Genomic DNA, 27,578 nt, shown 5'->3' with positions numbered 1-27,578 from the left:
ACATGACACCTTCTCTACACTCATACCAGTGTCTCTGTATTTACACAGTAAAATCCTACTAAATATTGCAGATGGACCCAGGAAACACCAACTTTATAAAGCTGAGCTTAGTGTAAATACAGATAGAATTTCAAAAGTTCCCTGACTTGTTTAAAGGACTTGCTTTAATCATGTGACCTTATTAATGTATCTCTTTCTTCCCTTTTCTACCTCCACCTCATTTTTTTCTTTTTTTCCTTATTAGGTCAGAAAGCGTAGTGGTCAAAATCTCTTGGCAATGAAAGAGGTCAACTTACACAACCCAGCATTTGGAAAGGATAAAAAAGACCGAGACAGCAGTGTGAAGAATATTGTTTCTGAATTAACCATAATTAAAGAGCAGGTAAATGTTTTTCTTATTTATGAAGGGGTTTTCCTTAAACAAATGTCATCAAAAGAAAGTAGAGTTCTTCTGCTAATCTTGCCCATGATTGTAAGAACTGTTTCTGTTTAAAATCATTGATACTGAGGTGGTGATATTTTAACCAGCTTGTTTTCCTAAGGCTTGACACTGAACCGTAGAAACACTCTCTGGAGTTTGTATCAGGGCGAAGGGGTGCAGAACCAGAGTTTACAGCGCATGTGGTTCTTACATGAGAAATTCCCCTCTTCTTTGTAAACATATCCATTCCCTCTCGTTAACTGTAGAATATTCGGTTACTAAGTTACATGCATCAGAACATAACATGACTAAGAGTTCCCTGACTTTTGTCAAGTGGAACCAAGCTGTTAACATTCCTCAAATATGGCTTATTAAATCTAAAACGAGGATTTTCCAGATGGGCTATTATTTATTAGCATAGGCAGAATATTCTGGCATAATGTAACAACTTAATTAACTATCATTATGAAGGTTTGTTTGGGGAGAAAAATAAACATGTCAGAGGAGAAACGGGATTTCGCTTTGTGATCCAAGAACACGTTGGTTTCTTTCTCGGCTTTCCTTTCTTGTGCATTCATTACAGACACTGTTCATTTATAACTCCCGTGGACGGCCACCAACTTCACTGCGCTTCGCTCTCTTCTAGTTAAATTGGCACAGCTCCCGTGCTGGGACGTAACGGTCATCATGAATACGAATGCACCGGAATTACAGTTTTACTCCAATTTCTAAATGATAATAACTACTATCATCAGTAGCTTATTTTATAGTTGACTTTCATATAGTAATAGATTCAATTTTTTTAAAAAAAATTGAGTTCGCTCATGCTTAGGATAACCCAAGCTTTGGCAGTGTGCTGTGTCGTTATAACACCGGTTGGAACGGGGCTTTGCCCCGAGCTGATCCAGTGTCTTCATTTGAACTGAAATCTGGACGTAGTCCTGGCCAGTGAGCTAGGGTCAGATATGGTTCTGATTGCTTTCCTGCTTTCATATTGTTTAAAATCTGCGGCCACTTGCTAGTTGAGAGGGGAGACTACTTTCTAGCCCATTTCCTAGGAAAAGAAAGTGTCGTGGTCAGGCCACATGTGAGGCATCTGCTTCGGCCTCGAGGTAACTTCAAATTGCACAGCTGTGCTCTTGCCAGAGAACCGAGCCCACGGAGAGGATAATGACATGGAGGCCCGTACGGAGGAGGCGGTGACAGACAGAAGTGGGACTAGAATGGAAGAGTGCATTTGTTAAGATTAAGAGTAAGCTGCAGTAACAAAGAGGCTCACAAGGCAGTGGGCTCTTTCTCCTTCTCGTAAGAATCCCGAAGTGGGTGTCCCTGGTGGGCCACGTCTTCTGCTCCATGCAGACACTCAGGGAGGCTGCTCTTTCTCTCCTATAGCTCTGCTACCATCCAAGGCATGGCCTGCATCTGCATGGTTGGAACTGCCAGGGGCACATTCATGTCCAAAGTGGGAAGAGGAAGGGCACAAGGGGGCGCTGCTCTTAATGTTGAGGGCTCAGACACAGGCGTGACTGTTTTCCTCCCACTCCAGTGGTGCAGACTGAGTGTCAGGCCCACTCCTGGCTGTCGGCAAGGCTGAGAGATGTGACCTCTGACTGGGAAGCCATGTCCAGCTACACCTCTATTGCCAGGGAGGAGTTGGACACTAGGTTTTTGGTGAAGAGCTAGCGGACTCCACTTCAAAAAGGCAAAAAAAAAAAAAAAAAAAAAAAAGGCCAAAAAGATGCAAGCCATTTTTAGATGAAATGGCAACTATTCCAAAATGAAACATTTCAACTTACCGTGACACTTAAATTATAAATAAAAAACTATAAAAATTTGAGTATGCTTATAGAAAATGACTATTTAAAAAAAAAAGTATGATTTCTATGACATCCTGAGATAAACTATGTCAAAGAGATATTATACTGGATACTTAAAAAAATTCAGATGTGATCAACTTATAACATTATATTAGTTTAGATGTACAACATAACAATTCAATATTTGTATGTATTGTGAGTAATCACCACAGCAAGTCTAGTTAATATCCATCACCACACATAGTTATGGTTTTTGGTTTCCTTGTGATGAGAACTTTGAAATGGCAAGGAAGGTTTTATTCCAGACTCCTGCCATAGGGGTCGACTCCCAAGGCAGGGGGCCAGCTGGGGAAGTATGGCGGGAGGCAGGGTGAGGGGTCAGAGGATGGAAATAAGACGAACTTGGTCCGTATCAAGGTTGAGGAAATAGGTTAGATTGGGTAACAAGGTTGATCAGATAATAAGGATGAGGATGGGGGTGGGAAGGAACTTGGCTGGATAGCAAGAATAGGGAATTCTTACTAAACTGGCCTGTTGGGATTCTTGCCAAACCTAGGCGGGCCAAGGATGAGGCCTCGTCAAGAAGAGGGCCCAGAGAACCCTGAGTAAAGTTTGGTCAGGAAGGAAGTCCTTGTCAGTTATTAAAATTTAAATGGAGTTAATAACTCATTTCTGTTCATATTAATCATTTGCGGGAGCATAAAAAGATACAAATAGTGTAAACAGACATGATATGATTAATACTATTGATACTCATACATGTAAATATCAATATTTAAGTGGTGAAGAGAGGTAAAGAGCAAGAATGTATGTATTTGACATAATTGCTCCCTTTTTGTTTTCTCCTCTCTGCTGTCTGTGTGTGGGGGTGGGGGTGGGGTGGGAGGGCTGAGTGGGTTCTGCAGGTTCCCTCCAGTTCTACGATTCTCAGTTTTAGGTAAATTAGGCGATAAGGCACAATCAGTTCTTAATTCTATTTGATAAGTCTATATAGGAAAATGCTATTTTCACATTAGTTTTGTAAGTAGAAAATAAAAAGAATCATGAAAAAAATGTGAATTAGGTGATAACTTAAAATGCTTGGTTTTATAAATACATACAAATACAATACTTTTTTTCTTGTTGTTTTCAAATATGACGTCCAACTAAGTTGTCTGTAAAAACAGTTTGCATTTTGAAAGCATGTCATGTTTCTTTTCTATTTTCTCATAGCTTTACCATCCCAATGTTGTGCGCTATTACAAAACTTTTCTGGAGAGTAAGTACGAGTTTCATGATATTTTTTATTAGGGGAAGTATCTTTGTGACACATTTCTATATATGAATGTCAAAGAATAAGCTTAATCATCTATTTTCTTTAGTTTTCCTGCTGTTTCTATGACAGGTGGCCATCCTGTGCGTGGCCTTCTTGGTCAGTGGAACAGAGGGGTAATCAGTGGGCTAAAGGTGTGCACAGAATACCTGGACTCCCGCGGGAGAGGCACAGTGAACAAACCAGAGTAGCGATCGTAGCTATTTTCATACACACAAAACCAGGAGAGAATACCTCAGAATCAGGAGAGAAAAAAAAACTTAAGGATAGTGGGTTTTTTAGGAAAAAAATCAAAACTTGTTTTTGTTGAATTAGATGACATTTTTCACCTCCAAAATAAATTGCAAGTGGGCTAGGTCTTTCATTTCTTTTACTTGAAGTTCCGGTAATTGCCACAAGGTGGTGATGGAGCCCTGACTGATTCTGCTGGCAAGCAGGCTCTGCAAGGATGATGGAATGCTGAATCCAAATGTTGAGATAAAGCCCAAACAGTCAATTGTTGAAAACAGTATGGGACTTCTGACTGAGCAATATAAGCATTGAAAAATCTTAATGACATACGTCACATATGAACTTTCAAAGTAAACCTCTTTTTGAAGGCAGATTTAAGAAATAGAAGGCAAAGTTCGGGGCTTCCTTCCTCACGGCTCCTCTGTAGTTGCTCCTGTTAAGCCAGCCCGTGTGCAGTTTGACGGCTAATGATGTTACCCACCCCCTTCCCTCTGACGACGCAGAGGAACTCAGTGCTGAGTCTCCTGTAGCTCGTGCACCCTTGGCTGTTGGTTCTTGACCTTGGAACACTGTTCTGTAATTTATTGCATATCATATGATAAAGGGACCTAGATTGGCTTCTGCCTTGTACTGAAGTGGCGCAACTTGTCCCAATTAAAAATTAAAGCAAAAAGAAGGGTTTTTTTATATTCTAGCTTTTTCATCCCCCCCCAAATGGAAGTAGCTTAAAAATACATAAAATGTGAGAAAAGTAAAAATAAAGCCTAGAGGTAAGGGTAGTACATATAAAAATATTTCTTGGGATTATGAAAAATTGGAAACAATAAAAATGATCGTCCTTGGGAGAATGATTACATAAATTATGATCCATGTGTATTGTGGAATATTACGTGAGCAGCAGAAAGAATGGCGTGGGTCACTGTGTACTGCCACGTGAGGATGTTGAAGGAAAAAACTGTAAGGTGCAGAACCACATGTAGTATGATTTCATTTTGTAAATATTATGTACATACTCATTTTACACACATCCAAAACGCCAAACAAGATCCATTTTACATACCATTGTTAGTAGTCTCATACTGGTTTTGAAGAAGGAAGTGGAATTTACTTCTTTGTTTCTTAGCATCCAAAGCAAAGAGACAAACACAATTAGCTGTGAGATTTCTAGTATCCATCAGATACAACCAGGAGAAGCCCAGCTGCCTCTGCTGCTGAGGGGGGCAGTACAGAAATGTCTATCTGGGGTGGTGTTTTAGCTCTGTCATTCATTGCAAGACCATGGCATGATTCCATTGCAAAAATCTGAAAAGTAAATCTAAGAGACTACAAAACAGTGCACTTTAAAATGCAATTTTCTGAAAGGATGACTTGATTTAAGGGTTAATATTGGGCTATTGAGAGGAAAGGTGGGTTTATATGTTCTTCAGAAAATCCTCCATGACTTGGGATCATTAGCTTGTTCTCTTTGGCACCTCCAAGCATTCCACATCACAGCCCATGTAGAAAATGACATTTGCCAGTGTAAGCTTATGCTAGGAGATAGCCTGTCGCTGGAAGAGATTGTTGCTGGGCTCCACTGGCCCCGTGGCTCCCTACTTCACCCCCACACCCTTCACGGCTGAGTGGGTCCTGTCTTAATATGCACCTATAACTGGTGCTGTGCCCTGCATACCCATCGGGAAGCTCAGATTCTAACCCTAAGTGTTTCCGAAATATCTTTATTGAGCTTAAATTTTTATTACCTTTTTTTTGTGTTTTTGTTCTGTATAGATGATAGGTTGTATATAGTTATGGAGCTTATAGAAGGGGCCCCTCTTGGAGAGCATTTCAGTTCTTTGAAGGAGAAACAACTTCATTTTACTGAAGAAAGACTATGGAAAATATTTATTCAGGTACACTTTTATTTTCATTAAGTTTTTCTATAAAATGGCGAAGATCCAAGATGATGTGTTAGAGGCATGTGTAGTAGTCATCAGTGGTTCTAAGTATATTGGGAGAAGTAAAATTTGTTTCTCCTTTGCTGTTCGAAGCTGTGCTTAGCTCTTCGGTACTTACACAAGGAGAAGAGGATCGTCCACAGAGATCTGACGCCAAACAACATTATGTTGGGGGATAAGGACAAAGTAACAGTTAGTAAGTATAACAATCTTCAAAGTTTTCAGAATTTCTGAGTATTATTTTAGAGCAGAGCTGTCCCACAGAACTCAACTGCACTGATGAGAATGTCCTCTGTCTGCGCTGTCCCTTACGGTAGCCACTAGCCCCATGTGACTCTTGGACACTTGAATGTGGCTAACGTGACTGAGGATGCGAACCTTGAATTCTACTACATTTCAGTTAAGCTGACATCCCGATGCGACCAGTAGCTACTATTGAGTTGGAGGTTGCCCATATGAGAGAATCAAGTACCCTTTGGATGCCTGAGAATTCAATTCCTAAACCAATGGTCTCTTGGTGTTTCCTTTCTGTAGAACATCACGTCATCAACAAGAGCTTTTATGAGCACCGTGAGAGCACGTTATTTCAAACAATTTTAACACAGTCTGCACCATGTGGGTGACGAATGTATTTATCAATGGCTGTGAAAAGTCCAGCCGTTTGCATTGCAGCGTTGATGTGGTTCACGAACACCTGTGTTTCTCTCGTGGACTATGGGTGGTTCGCCAACCAGAAGTAGGAGCCCTCTCTACGTCATTCAGTGGCTCCAAATACTTTTGATCATGACGTTTCATCAGGAAACTTTTTTTTATACTACACTGCCATTATATGTATGCTGATTTATAAATTCTATACATATATTACTGTACAATTATTCTGTAGTGCATGAAGTCTACAGAAATAAAATTCAAAGGGGTACATTAAAAAAATCAAAGTAAAGATTTTCCCATTTTTTCCTGCCCCCGGTGGATTGCTGTAGTGCTCAGCTTGGGAGGCCACTGCCCTAAACATCCTGCACGTAAGAGATGGATGGCAGCACTTTGAAGGCGAGCCTCTTAATTTTAGATGCCTCCACTTCCTCACGGGGGCAACTCCAAAGGTGCACACTCACCAGAACCGCGTCTTCGACAGCAATGGCTGGACTTCCTGTCCAGGTTTTTGCGAGCAGAAACCCGATATTAGTTTAAAAAAGGAAAAGCAACCTGAAACAGACAGTGTAGGGAAGGCCTTCAAGGCGAAATTACTTGGAAATATTTTAAGCATGGGTTTTGTGAGATATAAAATGAGACCAAGTCATCGTGAATCTTCACCTTGGACATACATTTATTTAATAATTTGAAACTAATTATAATTTTACCATACACTTTTTATTATTTTTCTTTTTATAAAATAGACACGTGTTTCCTTAATAATGTTTACTGTCTATATACATGTAGGTATTTCAATTTTTAAATTAAAAAGGATTGCTATAAATCGCATATTTAAATTTCATAGGAAATAATATATGTACTCGTATGTACATGTATGTATATACACACATATACTATCAAATAACTATTAAAAAGATTTGTTCTCTGTGGTATATGATATATATTCAAGAAAAAAATCTGTTTAATCCTTCTTAGATGGCTATTCAAGCCATATTTCTTTACTAATAGCTAACCCTGCATTTTACTTTCTTACTAAGATTAGCTGTCATCATTTTCCTTGGTAACATTTAAATACATTGAGGTTAATTTATTATTGCAGTAGCCTGATTTTTTTCTAAACTTAGTTTTAATTCATTTTTATATTTGTTTTCTTTTATCAGGACTACACACCAAAGCAGATCTCAAAATAAGACAGTGATGAAAAGCTTCTAAAGGAAAGCTTGCCCCCTATGCCATTTCCAGTTCTTGTTCCCTAAAACAACCACTTTTCTTTTTAGCTTTTTTTCGGGTACTTGACTTCTCATTGTGACAGTTGAGGATTTAGCGTTCCTATTTCCTCTTCTTCCCCATCTACCATCCTGCCAATGTATTTATAGCACAATTTGGGTTTAAGTACATATTCTGTGTTCTCGTCATTACTGCTGTGTAATAATCACTCAATGTTGATTACCTTTCAATTTTCATAGACCTTTTTGTTTTTCTTAGAGTTAACAGTCATCTTTTTTTGTTTGTTTTCCTAGTTTTTCTTTAATGTAGCTATTAATTCTTCTTGCCAGATCTTCCAAGAGCGTCATGAAAGCCCTCTCTGTACTATTTATACATGGTCAAATGTGACAGTTACTCTCAATTTTGTTTTCTGGGACAACCAGCTCCTGTAGCTACTTGCTGCAGTGTGGACCGGATTCGCATTTAGTCTGCCCCTCAGCTGCGGCCCTGGAACTTTCTTCATTTGCTCCTCTTCCCACTGGCGTCTGTGTTTCTTATGTCCTGTGCCCTTCTCTTTTTTAACTGCTCTGTTTTGCTGAAATGTATCTTCCAGTACTTTCCTAAGAAGGTATCCGTTGGAAGTTATAATTTTTGGATGCTTCCACATCACAGTATGTTTTTATGAGACCCTCACACTTTATTGGTAGTTTGGCTGGGTGTGGTAGTCTCAGAGGAAACTAATTATCCTTCCAAATTTGCAGGTGTTACTTCAATCATCTATCATCCACTTTTGCTTTTGGGAAATCCAATGCTATTCTGATTGCCACTGCTTGATACAGTTTCTATTTTATTTCTTTGGAAACTTTTAGGATGCTTACTTTATCCTCTGCTTTGGGTGGATCTTTATTCATTCAATTGTCTGGAATGTGTCTTTTCATTCAATGTGTCTAGGTGACTTTTCAATCTGGAGACCTAAAACTTCAGTTCTGGGAAATTTTCCTGCATGATTTCTTTACTACTTTTCTCTCCTCTGCTTTCCTGTTTCCTCTTCTAGAAATCCTTTCAGTCTTAGATCTTTATACTAAATAATCTCTTAATTTTTAAAGTAATTCTCAGTTTTTAGCTCTTTTTATCTTTGTTTTTCTTTAGAGTTATTTCTAAAACTTTTTTTAGTGTTTCTATTAAATATTTAGTTTTGATTTTCATATTTTAATCCCTCCAACTCTTATCTATTTTTTTTATTTCATATTCATGAAATCCTGCATTTATTCAAGATAGTACAGACGTTTTTTCAGCAACCTGCATTGTTTCTACATTTTCTAGGCCTATCTTTTCTCTCTCTCTCTTTTTCTCCTGTTTAGTTTGATCTCTGTTTCCTGCTGGAGAATTTCCTCAGATGTCTGTTGATGTGGGGCTGGCCTTAGGACACATAAGACACTAAATAAAGGCTGTTGGAAGCTCTGTGAGCCCCTGTTAAGGCTGTGGTTGGGTGGGCTTCATTAGGTCATAAAGAAGCTTTTCCTTTGAAGAGCCCCAAAGTCATTAAACTTTTCCCAGAGAGTGCACCTCCAATATCTTGCCCGAGGCAACGTCCCCCTATCTGCTGTCATTTTGGGAGTAACATGGACTAAGCGGGTGCAGAGAGCCATGCTGAGTTGATTTTTACCAAGTTCCTGTGAGTTCAGCCCCGTTCTGTTTGGTCTGTGCTCATGCAGTTTCTTTGGAAAATACACCCGTGTTTCTGCCAGTGATGGGAGAACTCAGTGTGCCGGTACCGCCCTGCGTGGCTGTGGGACAGGGCCTGGGGGCTGTATTGAAATTCCTTGCTTTGAGCTTTTTCCTTCCCTTCTCCCTTGGGCGGTACCCTGGGCCCCCTTGGCCCTCAGTCATGTGGGTCGGGACTCCTGCCCCGAACCACCCTCCATCTACTCCCCCGCTTCCCAACACTCACTGCAGTGTCTCATCCTCTGTTGTCTGCAGGCCCATTCCCATTGTCCTGGGGGGTGCGTAACTTTTGAAAGACAGTTTCTTCCCCTTCATTGTAGCGAAGTGTTTGCAGAAATAGAGGAGATAAACATATACAGTCAACCCACGTCTTCACGCAGGATAGGCAAGCTAGTTACATTACTGTCTACACGTTAGACTTAGTACAATACACCACTTTCATGTTTGCTCTCTAATTTTAATAAAAATATATGCTTTTGTTTACACTTGTAAAGGACTCCCTAGAAAAAGTTACTTTTTAAAATAAGATCAAGCAAACTGCCTTGTTTTTGTTTTTCTCTGTCCTGCCCCTCATTGTCATTCTGCCCAGCCTTATTCTTATTAATATTTATTAGACTCATACTTAGGAGTTACTCATTAAAAAATTTATTATGCATTTTTGAGACATTTAGTTTACTTAAGTGAGGCAGTATTTTTCTAGTTTCAAATAAAGAAGCAGTGATAAATCTCAGAACAGAGTCCTCCCTCTACAGCAGGTGCATGGACAGGGTAATGATGGGCTACTATTATTTTAAATAAGTATAAAATAATTTTGTGACTAAAAGGCAATTCACAGTGATTTGTCATCACTCTTTAAAAATATTTTAAATAAAAATAGTGATGAAATATGTTTTTCGGTGCCTATCGCTATCGGTATAAATGTGGACATTAGAGACTCTTATTTTTAAGAGGAGTTACAGTTAAATTGAAACCTGACAGCATCAATTTAAGACCCAATGTGTAAGAGTCCCACATCTGGGGAGATTTAAACGGAGCTGCAATTCATAGAGCCTAAAAAAGTAGTTCATGGGGTGGTGTGTACGCATGTACATAAGCAAGTTACCACTAAGGGGCAGCCTTGTCATAGTTTATTTTTCTCTCTTCTGCGCAAGAAGGTTCATTTACTCCCAGAGAAGCAGCACAGAATTGCCAAATGATGTTTCAGATGCATGAGACAAAATACATTGAAAATGGGAGCAGAAAAAAAGCTTTAGAAAAACTAAAATTTCCTTCCTCCCTTTTTTCTCACTGTGGGTGAATTAGATGTCTTAAGATTAAGGTTGGTTGGCAATTATTTATAGTAAGCGTGCTGGCTGGGTTTTGCCTTCACAAGACAGCAGAGTACTGCCGCATATAGGTGTGCATAGTTTTACAAATGTTACCTCACTTTATGTCTCAATATATTTCCACTTAGAAGATGGCATCTTCTCAGTCATCTTTCAATCAGTTGTGTCATGAGACACGTCTAGGTCTTGTTGCTGCATTTGTCAGCAGACCTGGAGGTGACGCAAGGGAACAGACCCTGACACGGTGGAGCAATGGGCTGAGCACAGGCAGAGTTGGTCCCAGACGCTGCCTTCTTCCCAGTAAGACCCACACCGTGCCGTCCTGTTGGAGAGTGGCTCTGATGGAGGGAATCTGCTGGAAGGAACTTGCCTCCCGGGCCAGCATTTCACATGTCTTGGCTTTTACGTAAACCTTACATGCCCCCTCATCTCCCCTGCTGCTTCCCTAGAAAAAAAAAAGAAAGAAAAAGGAAAAACTCATTCCATTGTAGGTAGTGGATTTTAGACATGGGCTTTAGTGCATGTTCGAGAGGTCACATGTTCCTCCCTCAGCAAAACTGGCTGTGCATGTTTCTAGGTGTTTCTCCAATGATGTCTGGCGGTTGCTACTGGTAACAATAACAAGGGCATGCCTGATTCAGTGGAACATGCTTCAAAGGTTCGAATGCTCATCAGATGCCGTCACTGGCCAGGTGTGTGGCGGTGGATACAAGACGAAAGCCAAGGCCCCATCCCCTGAGCGCACAGTCTCATGGGGGAGATTTTCATTTCTTCACTCAGCCATTACTTTCTGAGCTGCCACATCCTGCAGCGACAGACAAGCGTGACAGACGTGGTCACTGCCTTCATGGAGCTTACAGCTGTTTGTGACGATTAAATAACGATGTGTGGCAGTTGTTCGATGCTATACTTAACTACATTTACATATGTTTATTCGAGTTTTACTACACTACTTGTTCAAATTTTATACTACACTACCAGGATTCTTTATTTAATGGATCAATTACTGTAAAACGAGATTAAATAACTTGCCCGGACTACACTGGTAGCACATTGTGGAGTGAGGATTTGAGGGGAGGCTGTTTAGGTCCAGAGTCCTTGCTTTTCAGCGCCAGGCTGCATTAACTGGGATAATACCTGTCTTTCAGGGTCGCTGTGAGTATTAGGCAGTTCGTGTAAGCAGCTACATTTGTGATAGTTCAAGGTTACTGTTTAGTAAATGAGTATGGTTATTAATAATGGGAATTATTATTTTGAAGTCAAACTGCTTTGGAATATCTCAACTGAAAAGACGTTGAAGTACGGATAACTAGTCAAATACTCCAGTGCAGTGAAACTCCATGAACATTCGGTGCGCTATACAAGGGGATATTGGGAACATCAACCTTACTAGGCACAGCAACTAGCATTCTTGTTCTGGTTCAGTACTGTGATTTTGTGTAATCCTGATAAGTAAATCTCTTGTACTGTTGGCAAATCTGTATGAGGAGAATATGAAGAATATGAAGGTCTGTCCAGAAAAAGTCCAGCCATTGTTAATATAACGAGAATGGTTTGCACGACATCGATGTAACTTGGTACCCAAGGAGAGTGGACTGGAATGCACATGTGTGAACAATGACGACTTCACTGTACTAGTCAGTGGGGGCGGTAGATGCTGTTGAGTGAACATGTGTACTGTGTGGCTGTCACATTCAAAATGACTGAACAAATAGAGCAACAAATCTGCATCAAATTTTGCATTTAACTTGAACGTTCTTTCATGGAAACCATCCAGATGATTCAGAGGGCTGCAGGTATGGGCAACTGCTGACTGGCAGCTTCATCATGACAATGTACCCGCTCACGCATCATGTCTCATGCAGATCTTTTTGGTGAAACATCAAATCACCCAGGTGACTCAGCCCCGCTGCAGCCCAGATTTGGTACCCTGTGACTTCTGGCTTTTCCCAAAACTAAAATCACCTTTGAAAGGGAGGAGATTTCAGACTGTCCGTGAGATTCAGGAAAATATGATGGGGCAGCTGATGGCAATTGGGAGAACTGTGTGGGTTCCCAAGGTGCCTATTTTGAAGGGGACCGAGGCATGATTGTCCTAAGTACAATGTTTCTAGTATTTTGTATCTTTCTCAGTAAATGTCTCTATTTTTCATAGTACATGGCTGGATACCTTCTGGACAGACCTTGTATGTTTCTACCATGTTGATCTCAGTTGTTGAGTGGTTTAAAAAAAGAAAAGAATCTATAGGTGTTTTGAAAAGTATAGCTGGTGGTAATATTAAATATACATATTTAGTGTTCTAGATTAAAAATCCAAATTATTTGTTGATGTATAAATATTTTGAGATGATTCTGAGCATCATATTTACTGTGATTTAGTACCAATAGATGCCATTTAATTTCAGGTTTTTAGATATTCATGGTGGTTATTCAAGCTTATCTTACATTTAATTTTAATTTTTTTTGGCCAGGTGTGGGTCTGACCCTGCACCTGGGTCAGGGCAGGTTTTGGCATGTCTGACCCCATATGCCAAAAGTGGTAGATTCATTCTATTAATTTATAAAAAATAATTTATAAAATTTTATTATTTTTATAAAATAATAAAAGAATTATAAAATAATTTAAAAAGTGAAATCACAAGTTCAGTTACTACTTTGTCCTATGTTTCCATTAGCAAGACTTACTTTACTTTTTTTAAATGATAAACCTCATGTCAAAATACAAAGCATAATGGAATATTATATGTATGCCATTCATTAAGGCTGGCAGTGGAGTGGAAGACTGGTACGTAGGACATTCTGATAGAAAGTTGAAAAAACAAAAGAAAAGCTTTCTGTTGTGAACTGTTGTGCATAACCTCCAAACTTAAGGAAAGATGCCCATTCTGGGAGAAAATACTAACTTTGTTTTATTTGTGAATTGTAGCTGACTTTGGCCTGGCAAAGCAGAAACAAGAAAGCGGTAAACTCACGTCTGTTGTTGGAACCATCCTGTACTCCTGGTAAGGGCAAGTGTTGTATGGCTTTCCGATATCAATCCTAAGTGGTCTGGGCTTTGTTTTTCTTTTCTTGGCTCGTGAAGGAAAGACAGCTTTATGAAAGGACTCTTATTTAGTAAGTTTTCCCCAGTTACCCAACTAATACACGTGTATAAAAGTAAACATCATGATGTGTGTTTAAAACAAGCACCACCACAAATTATCATCCCTCTAAGGTAACTCTGTCCCTTAACGGGACTACTTTTATTACTTAGAAATTGGCACATAGTAGCTGTCCAAGAGTTGTTGAATGTGCGAATGAACGAGTAGACTTGTTAGCCAGCGTGACCTTGGAACATTTGATTGCACCTATGCTATACATGATTCTCTTTTTCTGCCTAAAACATTCAAGGGCAGGGGAACAGTGTTTTCTGTCTTAATATACATCCTGGCATCTGGCGAATAATAGGCGCTTAATAAATTTTATTGTGTGAATGAACAGGTGATGACATACATACTTAAACATATATTTATAAGGTAGGCTGTTGCTTCGGTAAATGAGTGTTTATATTTTGATGAAGTGAGACACTTGCAGCTTTTTTAGCATGCCTTGAGGATTTATTTGGAATCCATTAATTATTTTGAAGTGAGAATCTTCTTTTGCTGATCACATATCATTGGTCTGAATCTGTTGAAATTAGAAAACGGATGTGGTAGTCAGCAGACATCGCCGATTTCAAGGAAATATTCTGAAATATCGTTCATCAGGTCAAGCAATCACGACGCTTCCACTTTCTTCTAAATCTTGTCTATTGCTGTGCGATTGAGTCCTGGCGGTAGAATTCAGAGCAAATCCTCTCGAGGGAGGATCAATATTATCTGTAAATAGCAGCAGCATTTCAAAAACTCCTTTCATCCAAAAATGTTCAGAATTGTGTTTTGGGAGGGTAAATTTTCACTTATTTTACTAGAAATTCCTTACATCTTTGTTTTTGAAAGTAGCTTAGTGAGACGATGCGGAGGTTGGTGGCCAGGCTAATGGAGTAGTTTGGGAACTGAAAGTGTATCTATTAACAACGAGGCCGACCCACCCATTACTTCTGCTGGATGAATGTTTTTTTGTTTCTCTTTACAGTTTTTTTTTTTCAGAAATAATGAAAGTTTAATCACAAAAGTGTTAAGTAATCATATGAACAGATTTGGTTGTCAACCAAAGTTACAAGACAAATAAAACACAAACTCAAATCTTACTTGGTCATACTTGGTATAAGTAGATTTATTCCAAACTTTAGAATTTTAGAATTGCTCATACAATAGCTTCATGTGTTTGTGTTGGGGTGGGGAGGGAATCTAGAGAATTCATAGGAAGAAATTTAAAACATGACAAGTATTTTGCTTTATTAGCCCAAAGATGGATTTACACTTTTCTTTATTTTTTAAAATTACACAGGAAAGGTGTACCTATTAATATCATTAATCTATTACTTCATTTAGGTATATCACAATTGTTTTAATACCATGTACAATATATGTTATTACCATTCATCATTGTAGCAAACTTTTCGTTCTGCTATATTGCTTTAAAAATTATTTTTACTCCATTCTCCTAGCTCCCCTGTCCTCCAGTTGTTAGAAATGCCTCTTGTACGATGGATTTCACCATGAGCTTAGGCTCACAAGCCATCTTTCACCCTTGTTTTTGGTGTCTTCAACTGAGCGTGGAGTTAAAAGAACTTGGTCCTAAGTTATATTCTGCTACTTTCTAACTTAGAGATACTCCAAAAGACAAGGACTCCAGTGAACTAGTTTACCTGGGGGGTGGCCCCAGGTAACACTGGTAGGGGAGTGGGGAAATGAGACACAGAAAGGAAAGTAGCCTGTACAAGGAACACTAATAATCAGGGTCACAGATTATCCTCTGGGATACAATATGATGTTTTGGGGTGTCCCATGTGCTCAGTGAAATGCTGGAATATGTTGTTTTCCAGCTGGAAGTGGGAATACCTGTCACTGGCTGAGGGGCCGCACTTCTGGCCTGCCTGGGGTGGGCCCGGCGAAAGCTCGCAGGTGGGAAGCCACGGGACATGGCTCACAGTATGACGCCCAGGACTTGCCCTGGAAATGTCGGTCAGAGGGGACCCGGCCAGGGTCCTGACTCTGTCAGCTATTATAATCTCTCAAGTTCTATTTGTTCCAAATTTAAGATGTTGCCTAATAAATCATTTGACATGTCCAGTTCTTTTTGAATTTTCTCCGAGTTTGTGAATTGGGCAAAAATAAAACAGGTATCTTTCCTAGTCCCTGATGCGAGTCTTATACTTTTCATGCCTTTTCTTGAATTTCCCCTTTAGCCACCCTGAGGGCATCCCCTCCAAATTCTGCAATCTGTGCATGTTCTTCTGCGCTTCCCTGGAACCCTTGATATGTAGTCGAGATGCATGTCCCTGCCCTCCAGGGTCCCTAGAGTTCTCATGCCGTTCCCCTGTGATTTTGCTCTTTCCTTTTGCCTTTGCTTCCTCAGATATTAACGTATTTAGTGGAAGAAAGTTCTCTTTATCAACTGTTGTAGGAAGGGCCTCAGAGCGTTCTTACTCTGTCATCGCTGCTAGATAAACGGTTCGTGGGCACCGGGCTGACCGTGCCAGAACCGGGGGTCAGGAGAACCTCCTCTGCTTCGTCTGACTGGATTCATTATGAGGCGGGTCTTTGCTCTTCTCCTCATGGAAAATAATTTCCAAATACGGCCCTTGGTTTCATTTTACGTCTCTATGTCCTACTCCAACTCTGGAGTCCAACACGGCACACTATCTCCAACTCCATTTTCAGGACAGATATTAGAGTCTGAAGCCCTGATAAATATTTTAGACTAGTTCTTGATGGAATGTGCATTTGGGATTTCTGGGTAATAAGCAAGCATGATGTAATAAAAATGGAAAACTTTGACTAATCCTGGAATGGAAATTCCTTATGACTTTATTGCTTACTCTAATCCCATTCATATTGTGACATTAGATAATTAAAAAGAAAAGCTGGTGACGTTTTCATTGGATGGATCAAAATAACCCTGGAGGTAAACCCAGACAAGTGGGGACGAAGTGCAGCATGCCCAATATTAGCCGTACCTCATAAGTTCTTCAGAAAGGCATAATATAGACTCAGAACTCTGAAACTTCAATGGCCTGAGACGCTTCAGTAGCTTCCCGTCGGTGATAGTGTAAAGTCCAAGTCCTCAACGTGGCTACAAGCAGACGACCCTGCATGCTCTCGCCTTTGCCAAGCCCCCCAGTTGCTGCCTCAACCCAGCCTTTACTCTAGCAGTTCCCAGCCTGCCGTAGACATTCCCTCTGACCCCCTGGCTTTTGCACATGCTGCTTGCTCCCTTTGCCTGGAATACTTTTTTCCACTTGTCATCTGCTTAACCCTTTGCCATTCTTTACTTCTCAGCTGGAAGGTAGCCTCCCCCCCAACAGGGCACATTTCCCCTGGTCCATACACCTCGGGCACTCTTCCTTCACGAAGCTGAAATTTTTATTTATTTTGTGGTAGGCCAGGAAGATTTTGCTCATCACTATCCCCAGCACTGAGCCCAGAATCTGGTATTTTGTAGGCTCATAGAAAATATTTACTACATAAGTGATCCAGTACTTGCATGATTCTGAATGGTACCTGAAATAACATACCGTAAGGAAGATTGCCCCTTCACACTGTAACAGATTTTTTTATCCCCTACCACCGTCCCCTTCTGCTGTTCCTTCAGATCTCCAGAATGCTCCCACCTGGGTGTTTGTCTTCCTGAGAGCCATAGAGTTTACTTCCTCCCTTCCCTGCCACGGAAATGTCGCTTCCACAGAGTTCTTCCTGACCCCCTGCCCAAATAGCAGCCTCCCTCAGACTCCACCCCTTTGTCTTGCTTTAGTGTCTCATAGCATTGGCCTCTGTCTCACATTGTGTCGTATTTTAAGTGGTCTATCCTGTGTCTCTTCCACCACAACACAAGCTCCACCACAGTAGGGCCATGGTCTGCTTTGTTCACTGTTGTTTTCCTGCGGCCTAGAGCAGCAGATGGGTAGAATCCTATTACCATAATTTTCGGACTATAAGATGCGCTGGACCACAAGACATATCTAGGTTTTAGAGGAGGACAATAGGAAAAAAAAATCTGCTCCGCCACTGCTTCCCCCCACCCCAGTGAGCCAGGTAAGCTACATTCGGACTATAAGATGCACCCCCATCCCCCCAAATTTGGGGGGAGTGCATCTTACAGTCTGAAAAATACGGTAAATACTTTGAATTTTCAAGCGAAGTTATTCTGTTTTGTCATTGGTGTTGTTGTGTCTAAAAATGTCTTTTTAAAAAATCTTTATTGAGGAGTGATTGGGAAACTTGACAAATATAACTGTGTGTGTTTATAACGTACAATATGAGGATTTGCTAGATACAGACTCTGTGGGATGATGACCAAGATCAGGATAATTAACACACCAATCGCCTCTCATCGTTCACTCTCTGTTGTTGTGCGGATGCTTAAGACCTGTCCTCAGTAAGTTCTCAGTATACAATATAACACCATACTATTAGTCCTGGTCACCATGTTGTACATTAGATCCCGAGACCTCGTCCTTATAATTGAAAATTTGTACCCTTTGACCTTCATCATGCCACGTCCCCTTCCTCTCAGCCCCTGGCACCTACCATGCTACTCTCGGTTCCTGTGAAATCAGCTTTATTTTGGGTGGTGGAGGTCTTTCTCTCTCTGGCTTATTGCACTTGGCATAATGCCCTGCAGGGTTATCCATGTCGTTGCAAATGCCAGGAGTTTTAAATTTGTTTGTGGCTGACTATATATTTTTGATATATAAAAAATATTCTGTATTTTAATATGATTAAAATCCATGTGCATTGTGATCGGGTTTTAAAGAACTAGCACATCTTTGAACTTTTCTGACATTTGCCTCAGAGAAGTCTCGAATAAGTGCTTTCAGTTTGAAACAGTCAGAACCTTGGTACCAGGATCTGTTTTATTTTTTCCCGTTTATTTACTTCTATCTTTCATAGTTACTACCCCGGTGAGCAATGTGATCAAGTAGGATATTGTCACTTAAAAAAAATAAAATATGGAGTGAGTATAAATTATTGAGACAAGTATTCTTCTGTGACTAATAAATTGGCCCTGAGGGAAATTGCTAAAGAGGAATTTAAAAAAGTACGTAAGAGCACACTTGGAAAAAGAAGGTGATACTGACAGGCAGGGTGGTCGTTATTGAGAGCACAAGTTCTGGAATCAGAGTGCTTGAGTGTAAGTCCTAGGCCTGCTGCTGAGATTTGTAAATTACTGACCTTCTCTGTGCCTCAGGTTCCTTATCTATAATCTAAGGGTATTAATGGTGCCCACCTGCTACAATGGTTGTGAGATTAAATGAGGCGTGCAGGTCAAGTGCTCGCAATAGCCTGGCATGTGGTGAGCACTCACTGGATAATAGTGCTTGTTTGCTGTTAGTCTAACATTTGAAAGGATAGTGCTCATTTGATTGTACAGTGTCTAAGAATCAGATTCATTTTTGAAAATAGTCACAATATAAAAGAGTTACTTATGTTGTGTTTATTTATAGGTCCTTCTCCCTCGCTGTCTCTATATTTGCTCCCTGCATGGCTGCTTTGGTTGCTAGTAGGAACTAGGATTTTTCTAGCAGCTGGGCTCAGGCAGCTGAGCAAGGAATATGAATTTAGCATGCAAAGACTGGCAACCTAGAGGAATAGAACTTTCGAGAGTGGTCCCTTGCACAGGTGGGAAGCAAGGGTGCTTTTGTCTGTAATTGCTTTTACTAATGGCTTTTCTGTGGCCCAGCAGAATAAGGTTTACCTGGGTAATCGTACTCCTGCCTGCCCGCAGACCCCTCCCAAGGCTCTGTAAATACACACACACACACACACACACAGAATTGTTTTATTACATTATTTTATCCAACTAGGTGAGGTAGGTGGGAATTTTGAATGAACTCAGGATTTAATTGCACAAATTGAACCATAAATACATCTTAATGACTCAATGGAATAGGTCACATGGTCTCATGAATTTCAGTAGAAGCTGCTAAATAGGAACTACTAGAGGGTATATATTAGTGATGCCTTACCCCATAATATCTGTTACTTATTTTTATGTACCAAACACTTGTAAAGAGCTCACTGAGTGGCAGGCATTGTTCTAAGTGCTCTGTAAATATTAAGTCATTTACATCCTAACCTCTTTTAGGCTAGGTGTGATTATCTTCAGTAATCTTTAGGGAGGTTACCCGGTCTTGCCCAATATCACACAGCCAGGTGTCGAGGCGCTGGGATTCAAATTCAGACCGCCTGACTCCAGCAGTGTGTGTTCTTAACCTCTCCGCTGTGGTGACTGCCGACCGAATAGGAAATCGCCGGTGCCCCCGACTGATGTGTCAAGAATCAGAACTGACGTATTGCACTGTGGTCGACGTCTGCTCCAGGGACACTGTGGTTTGTTCTCCAGAATGCGCGCATTGCAGGTGGCCTTCATTCTGCATCTATTATTTGCCGAGTTTTACTTTTATTCAAGTGTTGTTTAAAATTTTGTCTTACTTTTCCCAGTTTTCTTATCATTTGATGCTTTAAAAATTATTTAGACAGCCTTTTAATACTAACAACAATGTTACATTATTATATCTAACAACATTACATTATTAATAATATTACCAATTCATAACATAATGATAATAATAATAACAGAGGCACTTTCTGAATTAAAAATAAAAAGTTATAACCCTTGCTGGCTAGCTCAGTTGGTTCGAGCATTGTCCAGATACGCCAAGGTTGCGGGTTCAATGCTCAGGGCACATACAAGAAACAACCAATGAATGCATAAATAAAGTGGAACAAGAAATCAATGTTTCTCTATCTCTCTCTCAAATCAATATAAATAAATACATAAATGTTACAGAGTTTCTAGAAAGGAAAAAAATAATAGTTCCAAGTTAGTAACAATTATAGTCTCATTTAATTTTGACATTATTGTGTCTTTGAATTTACTGACACCATGGGACGTGTATGGGTGGGGAAAAAGAACCCTTATAGTATATAGTTAGGATACGGCTAGTTTTTGTTTGTTTCTGGCATTGCTAAATACTTGGCTTAGCCAAGATTAAAAGTCTGAACCAGATGCAAAGTGCCAGGTGCTTTATGGACTTTCCTGAGTCTGGTTTGTTCTGACTCCCAGCAGAGCAAAAATGAGAAAGGGAGCCGCCTGCTGACGGACTGTGTCAGGGGAAGGCCTTGCTGCTTTATCCACTGGTAATTGCAGTCAGCTGTCTTCACTTTCCGTATGGCCTTTTTCTGACCTTTTTAGAGTCTTTACTTTTACAAGTAAATATGGGTGTGTAAACAATTGATTTCTTTCTCCATATTTATTTATTTGTCTAGTTTTTAAAATTTTATTGATTTGATATCCATGTCTTTATGTGCTATATTTCACGTTTCCTCTTGGAAGGAGGTGTGAGAGGGATTGTACAATGATCAGAGGTCTTACTTTCATATGTTTTTGGAGGGGGATGGTGGGCTGGTCAAAAGAAATGTCCTCATATATTTAACACAAATTAATTTATTGAATAATTTTAAAATTAGGAGAATGATTTGATGATGAGAAAGTATACATTTTGATTATCTACTGGTATAGGACGAGGTATTTTTAAACAGAGTTACTTGAAACAACAGTTTGTGTGGGCTTGCTAGGCAGTTCCTCTGGGCTGGTTCCCGGGGCTCACTCATGCACGTGCATTCAGCTGAATCCCTGGCTCTGCTAGGAGGTCTGAGATGGCCTCATGTGTCTGGCAGTGGGCGTGGACTTGGCTGGGGATCCCTGATCTCCTTCAGGCAGCCTGTTGTTTACGTGACTGTGTTGGAGCAACATTCCAAGAGCTGAAGAGCAAAAGTTGAAGCTGCAAGGCACTTTAAGGGCTAGCCTTGGACATCCTTTAACATCCCTCCTACTGCATTCTGTTGGTCAAAATGAGTTAAGGACAGCCCAAATTCAAGGGATGGGCCAAGAAGTATATTTACCTCTAGATGGAAGGAGCTGAACAGAACTTGTGGTGATATTCAATAAGCCACAATATAGCACCGTGGTTCAGTCAGAAATCAGCACAAACTTCTAAGTGGCTTCAGAAGTCAAGAGCTATGATATAATACAAAGAAGTAGTCTATTTTAAACATTTAAGCTGTCACCTCAGCCTCAGATCTACTCAGGATGAAGTGTAGCTGTCTTGATCCCATCAGGAGAGGGAGCAGCCCTCTGCAGTGTGGGCTGAGGAGCAGGGGATCGGCACCCCATGGTGAGGGCATGGAGCGGGAGGGTACAAGACTTTCAGGGTTTGGGGGCCACAGCAGGGGAGGAGTGGGGGCAAGCCCAGGCACTGCCCAAGCCTGAGGCCTTCAGGGGTGTGGACTATGCAGGGACTCTGGTTTCTGTATTCAGGGGCTGCAGGAAGGTGATCAGCAGCCTGAGGCTGCAGGGTTGCAGACGGTTAACAATCTGGGCCTGTGTCTGGACAGGTTCCACTGGATAGTTTCATGCCTATACCGCTGACCCCTGGCTCATGCCAGAAATTTCAGGGAGCTTCTTCCTCTAGTTGCAGGCGGCAATGTCCCTCTAGTACTATCTACAGAGAAAGCTTAGTATTGTGCTCACTTTAAAGGAGAAATACTTAAAGGAATTCCATTGTTTATTGAATGGTGCCTTAGGAGCTAGGAAGCATTAAATTGACAATGGACATGCTGAGTAACTCCAGGGTTGACCCAGATCACCCGAGGATGGAGCACTGCCAGGGCATGATCAATGCCTGTATTTCTTCCACATAATAGGTGTTATATTTCTTGGTGCCTTCAGTGTTGGTACATCTCCAGAGTGTCTTTTTGAATGGTGAAAATGAAATCATCCTTCAGCTCAATTCTGAATAGACTTAGCATATTTTAGCATATTTAGGGAAGAGCAGGAGTTGTGGTTTGGTTGGGTTGCAATTTATGTCGAGTAGCGGGGGGCTTGGAATTTTCCTCTTGGCCTCGTAGAGCCACCACGTGTCTCTCAGACTTACTAGTCACTTAGGGGAAACACTTTTTTTTTAAGTTTTATTTTTTTATTATATTTTTCCCATTACCATTTAGTCCCCTTAAACCCTCCTCCCCCCACAATCAGCACACTGTTGTCTACGTCCATGAGTCCTTTTTCCTCTTTCCCACCATCCCCTGCCTCACCCCCCTTAGCTGTTCATCCTGTTCTCTGTCTATGAGTCTGTCTCTATTTTGCTTATTAGTTCAGATTGTTCATTAGGTTTCACATATGAGTGAAATCATATGGTATTTATCTTTCTCTGACTGGCTTATTTCACTTAGCATTATGTTCTCCAGGTCCATCCATGCTGTTGAAAAGGATAAAATTTTCTTCTTTTTTATGGCTAGTAGTATTCCATTGTGTTAATGTCTCATAGTTATTTTTTTAGTATATTGTATTGACTATGTTTTTATAGTTGTCCCAATTCTTTCCCTTTTGCACCCCTTGCTCAGTACCACCCTCCCTCCAACAATTGCCACCCCCCCTTAACTCATGTCCATGGGTCGTGCATATAAGTTCTTTGGCTTCTCCATTTCCTATACTGTTCTTAACACCCCCCTATCTATTTTGTACCTACCAATTATGCTTTTTAATCCCTGCACCTTTTTCCCCATTCTCCCCTTCCCCCATCCCATCTGATAACTCTCCAAATGATCTCCATACCTATGATTCTGTTCCTGTTCTGGTTGTTTTCTTTCTTTGTTTGTTTATTTTAGATTCAGTTGTTGACAGTTGTGAATTTGTTGCCTTTTTAATGTTCATAGTTTTGATCTTCTTCTTTTCCTTAAATAAGTCCCTTTAGCCTTTTTTATAATAATGGCTTGCTGATGATGAAATCCTTTAGCTTTACCTTGTCTGGGAAGCACTTTATCTGCCCTTCCATTCTAAATGATAGCTTTACTGGACATAGCAATCTAGGTTGTAGGTCCTTGCTTTTCATAACTTTGAATACTTCTTGCCAGTCCCTTCTTGCCTGCAAAGTTTCTTTTGAGAAATCAGCTGACAGTCTTATGGGAACTCCTTTGTAGGTAACTATCAACTTTACTCTTGCTGCTTTTGAGATTCTCTCTTTATCTTTAACCTTTAGCATTTTAATTATGATATGTCTTGGTGTGGGCCTCTGTGTCCAACTTGTTTGGGACTCTCTGTGCTTCCTGGACTTGTATGTCTATTTCCTTCACCAAATTTGGGAAGTTTTTTTTCATTATTTGTTCAAATAAGTTTTCAGTTTCTTGTTCTTACTCTTCTTCTGGCATCCCTATGATTTCAGTGTTGACACATTTGGAGATGTCCTCAAGTCTTCTTACACTATCATCATTTTTTTGAGTTCTTGTTTCCTCATTCTGTTCTGGTTGACTTTATTTCTTCCTTATGTTCCAAATCATTGATTTGAATCCCAGACTTCTTCCCATTACTGTTGGTTCCCTGTAGATTTTTCTATATTTCACCTAGTGTAAACTTCATTTCTTCCTTTATGTTGTTGCTGTACTCAATGAGTTCTTTGAGCATCCTGATCACCAGTGTTTTGAACTCTGCATCTGATGGGTTGGCTATCTCTGTTTCATTTACTTCTTTTTCTGGGGTTTTGTTCTGTTTTTTCATTTGGGCCATGCTTCTTTGTCTCCTTGACTTGGCAGCCTCCCTGTGTTTGTTTCTCTGTATTAGGTAGAGCTGCTTCAACTCCCTCTAAAATGCATATATTGTGTGGGGCAGAACCTTAGGTAGTCATCAGGGTGGGGCAACCCACTTCACCTTTTTGTGGCTCTGAGTAGGGAGAGGGCTCAAAGAGGTGACTGTGCCACTGCATGACTTCTGGGGGTTTGCCTGGCACTCACCCCATTTCCAGTCTTCACCTACTTCATGTACGAGACTGTAGCCCTCCCAGTTGTTGCCCTGGTGTTCAATCCTAGAGTGGGTGGGTTTGCATACATTTTAAGACCGTGCAGATCCTTTAAGCATAGTTTCCTGAAAATCTGGCAGTTTCTTCCACTACCCCAACCCCCAGAGTTATGGGGATTTATCTTCCTGGTGCTGGAACCCTGGGATGTATGGTCTGGCCTGGGGCTGGGATACCTCACTCCCAGGATATCCTTCCTGATTTTTATCCACCATGCGTGAATGTGGGATCACCTGTGACCATTCTGCTCCTGCCGCCTCTCCCTGTCACACCACGTCTCCTGGCCTCTTTGTCCCATCTCCGCGTCTCAGCCCCTCATAACTGTCTGGATGATGGTGGTTTCTTTAAGTCCTTGGTTGTCAGATTTTCATACAGCTTGATTTTCTGACAGTTCTGGGTGTTATTTGTTTTGAGATTTAGTTGTAATTCTTTTTTGTGGTTGTGTGAGGAGGTGAAGCATGTCTGCCTATGCCTCCATCTTGACCAGAAGTTCTGCAACAATTTTTTTGAAGCTCTGCACAATAAAACTGTGGGAAGGGAAGGGAAGGGACAGGAAGAGAGATGAGTGTGTTTATCACTTACCTGTCTTTATGTGGCTATCCCAGAACTTACTTGTCAGTATAGCCTCATCAGGTGCACATAGAAAGTCCCTAGGAAGAATGCAGAAAGCCACAGGTGGAGCAGGGCCCTTCCAGTGCTGCAGAGCTCGAGGGAAAGGCCCACAGGGCTGGGATGGGCTACATTTTTTTGTGTAATGATTGTGCCATGCTCTGTGTACTGTGTAAGCATTATACAAAGTGACCTATATTTCACTCCCTTCTAGACATTGTAATGGAACTTGCTTGGAAGTGAGTCTGGCTGACTGATAAAATTGTAACAGGTCAAAAGAGAAGAAGGAAAGAGATAACAGTGATGAGGATAAACAGGGAAAGGAGAGAGTAGGGGAAGTCAGAGGATTTAAAAATTGGGGAAATATGGAGGCCAAATCACCATATCAGAGGCAAAGGAATTAAAGAACCATTATAGTTATTTCATAGTGCTACATTCAACTTGTCTTATTTTTATGAATGTTGCCCCTAGAAATCCCAGTACAATGTTGACCAGGAATGCTGAGAACAGATACTGTTTTCTTATTCCTGATCTTAGATGTTAGGGAAATATAAATTGAAAACAAAATTTCCTGCCAACCTGGACAAACTCTCCATAAAAGTAGAAGAGAAAGAAAACAGTTTTATTGTTGAAGAAGCATTAAATAAGGATATGACCCGCATGATAGGCAATCCACTAAAGAGATTGCAAAAATAGAAAAAAAATTTATTCTTTTATATAGCTAGACACATGCAGCCCTCTACATTCATGGTCTCAAGATAAACAAAAACTAGTTTTCAAGACTTGACAGTACCATATGTCGTAGATAGTTTACTCTAAATTCACCTGGTGATGCAGTAGCCACCTGTGTTTGCTGATTACCTTTATCCAAAAGAAAAAACATTTCTCATATCTTTATGATAAGAGGCAGGCCAACCTGGAGCTGAATTTAGGCTTCTACCCTCCTAAGGAGACTTTGGGGGAAGGATGATATATCAAAGAGATGGCTCCCTGGGTCTTAAGAAAAAGATTTTGGGTTGTATAGCTGACAAGAGGCTTATTTAGGTTTTAAAAAGACTTACATTTTAAAGGGGAAAGAATTTATAATTCCATGTGTTCTAAGGTAAATGCACTAAGAAAGGGCAGAGGTGAAGGAATGTCTCTTTTCTTGCTTGTCAGGGAAAGTCTGTTTGTTTGTTAGATTCTTATCATTTACCTTCACAGGGGGGACACTTTCATTCCTTTATTGTTAAGTTTCATGTTGATTGAAAATTGTGCAGATGCGTTTTATCAGGTTGAGAAAGTTTCCTTCTACTCCTAGTGTTTGAGTGTTTTTATTAGGAATGAGTTGGATTTTCTTGAATGCTTTTTTTGCATTATTGAGATAATTTCCTTATTCTGTGAGTGTGATATTGTGTATTGACTGATTTTCATATTTTAAACCAACCTTGCATTCCTGAGATAGATCCCAAGTGCTCATGGTTATAATCTTTTTTTATATGTTCCTTGGTTCAGTTTGCTAGTATTTTGTTGAGGATTATTTTGTGTTTATATTCATAAGGGGTATTGTTCTGCAGTTTTCTTGTCAAGGATTTGTCTGGTTTGATACTGGAATCATTGAATGAGTTACACAGTGTTACTTTCATACTTCTTGGAACAGTTTGTGAAGGATTGGTGTCTTTCCTTAAATATCTGGTATAAATTACCAATAAAGTCATCTGGTCCTGGGGTTTTTATTTTTAATGGGAAAATTTTTTTTATTGTTTTTCTATTACAGTTGTCTGCATTTTCTCCCCATCCCTCCTCCCCACCCAGCCGAACCCACCTCCCTCCCCTGCCTGCACCCTCCCCCTTGATTTTGTCCATGTGTCCTTTATAGTAGTTCCTGTAACCCCCTTTCCCCACTGTCCCCTCCCCACTCCTCTCTGGCTATTGTTAGATTGTTCTTAACTTCAATGTCTCTGGTTATATTTTGTTTCTTTTTTTCTCTTGTCCAGTTAAAGGTGAGATCATATGGTATTTGTCCCTCACCACCTGGCTTATTTCACTTAGCATAATGCTCTCCAGTTCCATCCATGCTGTTGCAAAGGGTATAAGCTCCTTCTTTCTCTCTGCTGTGTAGAATTCCATTGTATAAATGTACCATAGTTTTTTGATCCACTCATTTGCTGATGGGCACTTAGGTTGCTTCCAGTACTTGGCTATTGTAAATTGTGCCACTATGAACATTGGGGTGCACAGGTTCTTTTGGATTGGTGTTTCAGGGTTCTTAGGGTATAATCCCAGCAGCAGAATTGCTGGGTCAAAGGGCAGTTCCATTTTTAGTTTCCTGAGGAAATTCCATAAACTCACATGACTCCACTCCAGGAAGA

The 27,578-nt window shown here is 40.4% G+C and overlaps 1 protein-coding gene across 3 annotated transcripts in view; it reads left to right on the top strand.

The window, feature by feature from the left end:
• Window positions 1–27,578, top strand: part of NEK10 (NIMA related kinase 10) — a 179,862-nt gene that overhangs the window by 65,787 nt on the left and 86,497 nt on the right. For all 3 annotated transcript variants that reach the window (XM_045199917.3, XM_045199916.3, XM_024565856.4), the window contains exons 19-23: window positions 245–382; window positions 3,451–3,496; window positions 5,552–5,673; window positions 5,812–5,914; window positions 13,552–13,627. In XM_045199917.3, coding sequence (XP_045055852.2) covers window positions 245–382; window positions 3,451–3,496; window positions 5,552–5,673; window positions 5,812–5,914; window positions 13,552–13,627 — 485 coding nt within the window. The remainder of the gene's footprint in view (window positions 1–244; window positions 383–3,450; window positions 3,497–5,551; window positions 5,674–5,811; window positions 5,915–13,551; window positions 13,628–27,578) is intronic.

Source organism: Desmodus rotundus, chromosome 8, assembly GCF_022682495.2.
Source record: "Desmodus rotundus isolate HL8 chromosome 8, HLdesRot8A.1, whole genome shotgun sequence".
Lineage (NCBI taxonomy): Eukaryota > Metazoa > Chordata > Mammalia > Chiroptera > Phyllostomidae > Desmodus > Desmodus rotundus.
Note: the sequence above shows the minus strand (reverse complement) of the source record. Positions and strands in the feature narration are given on the sequence as shown.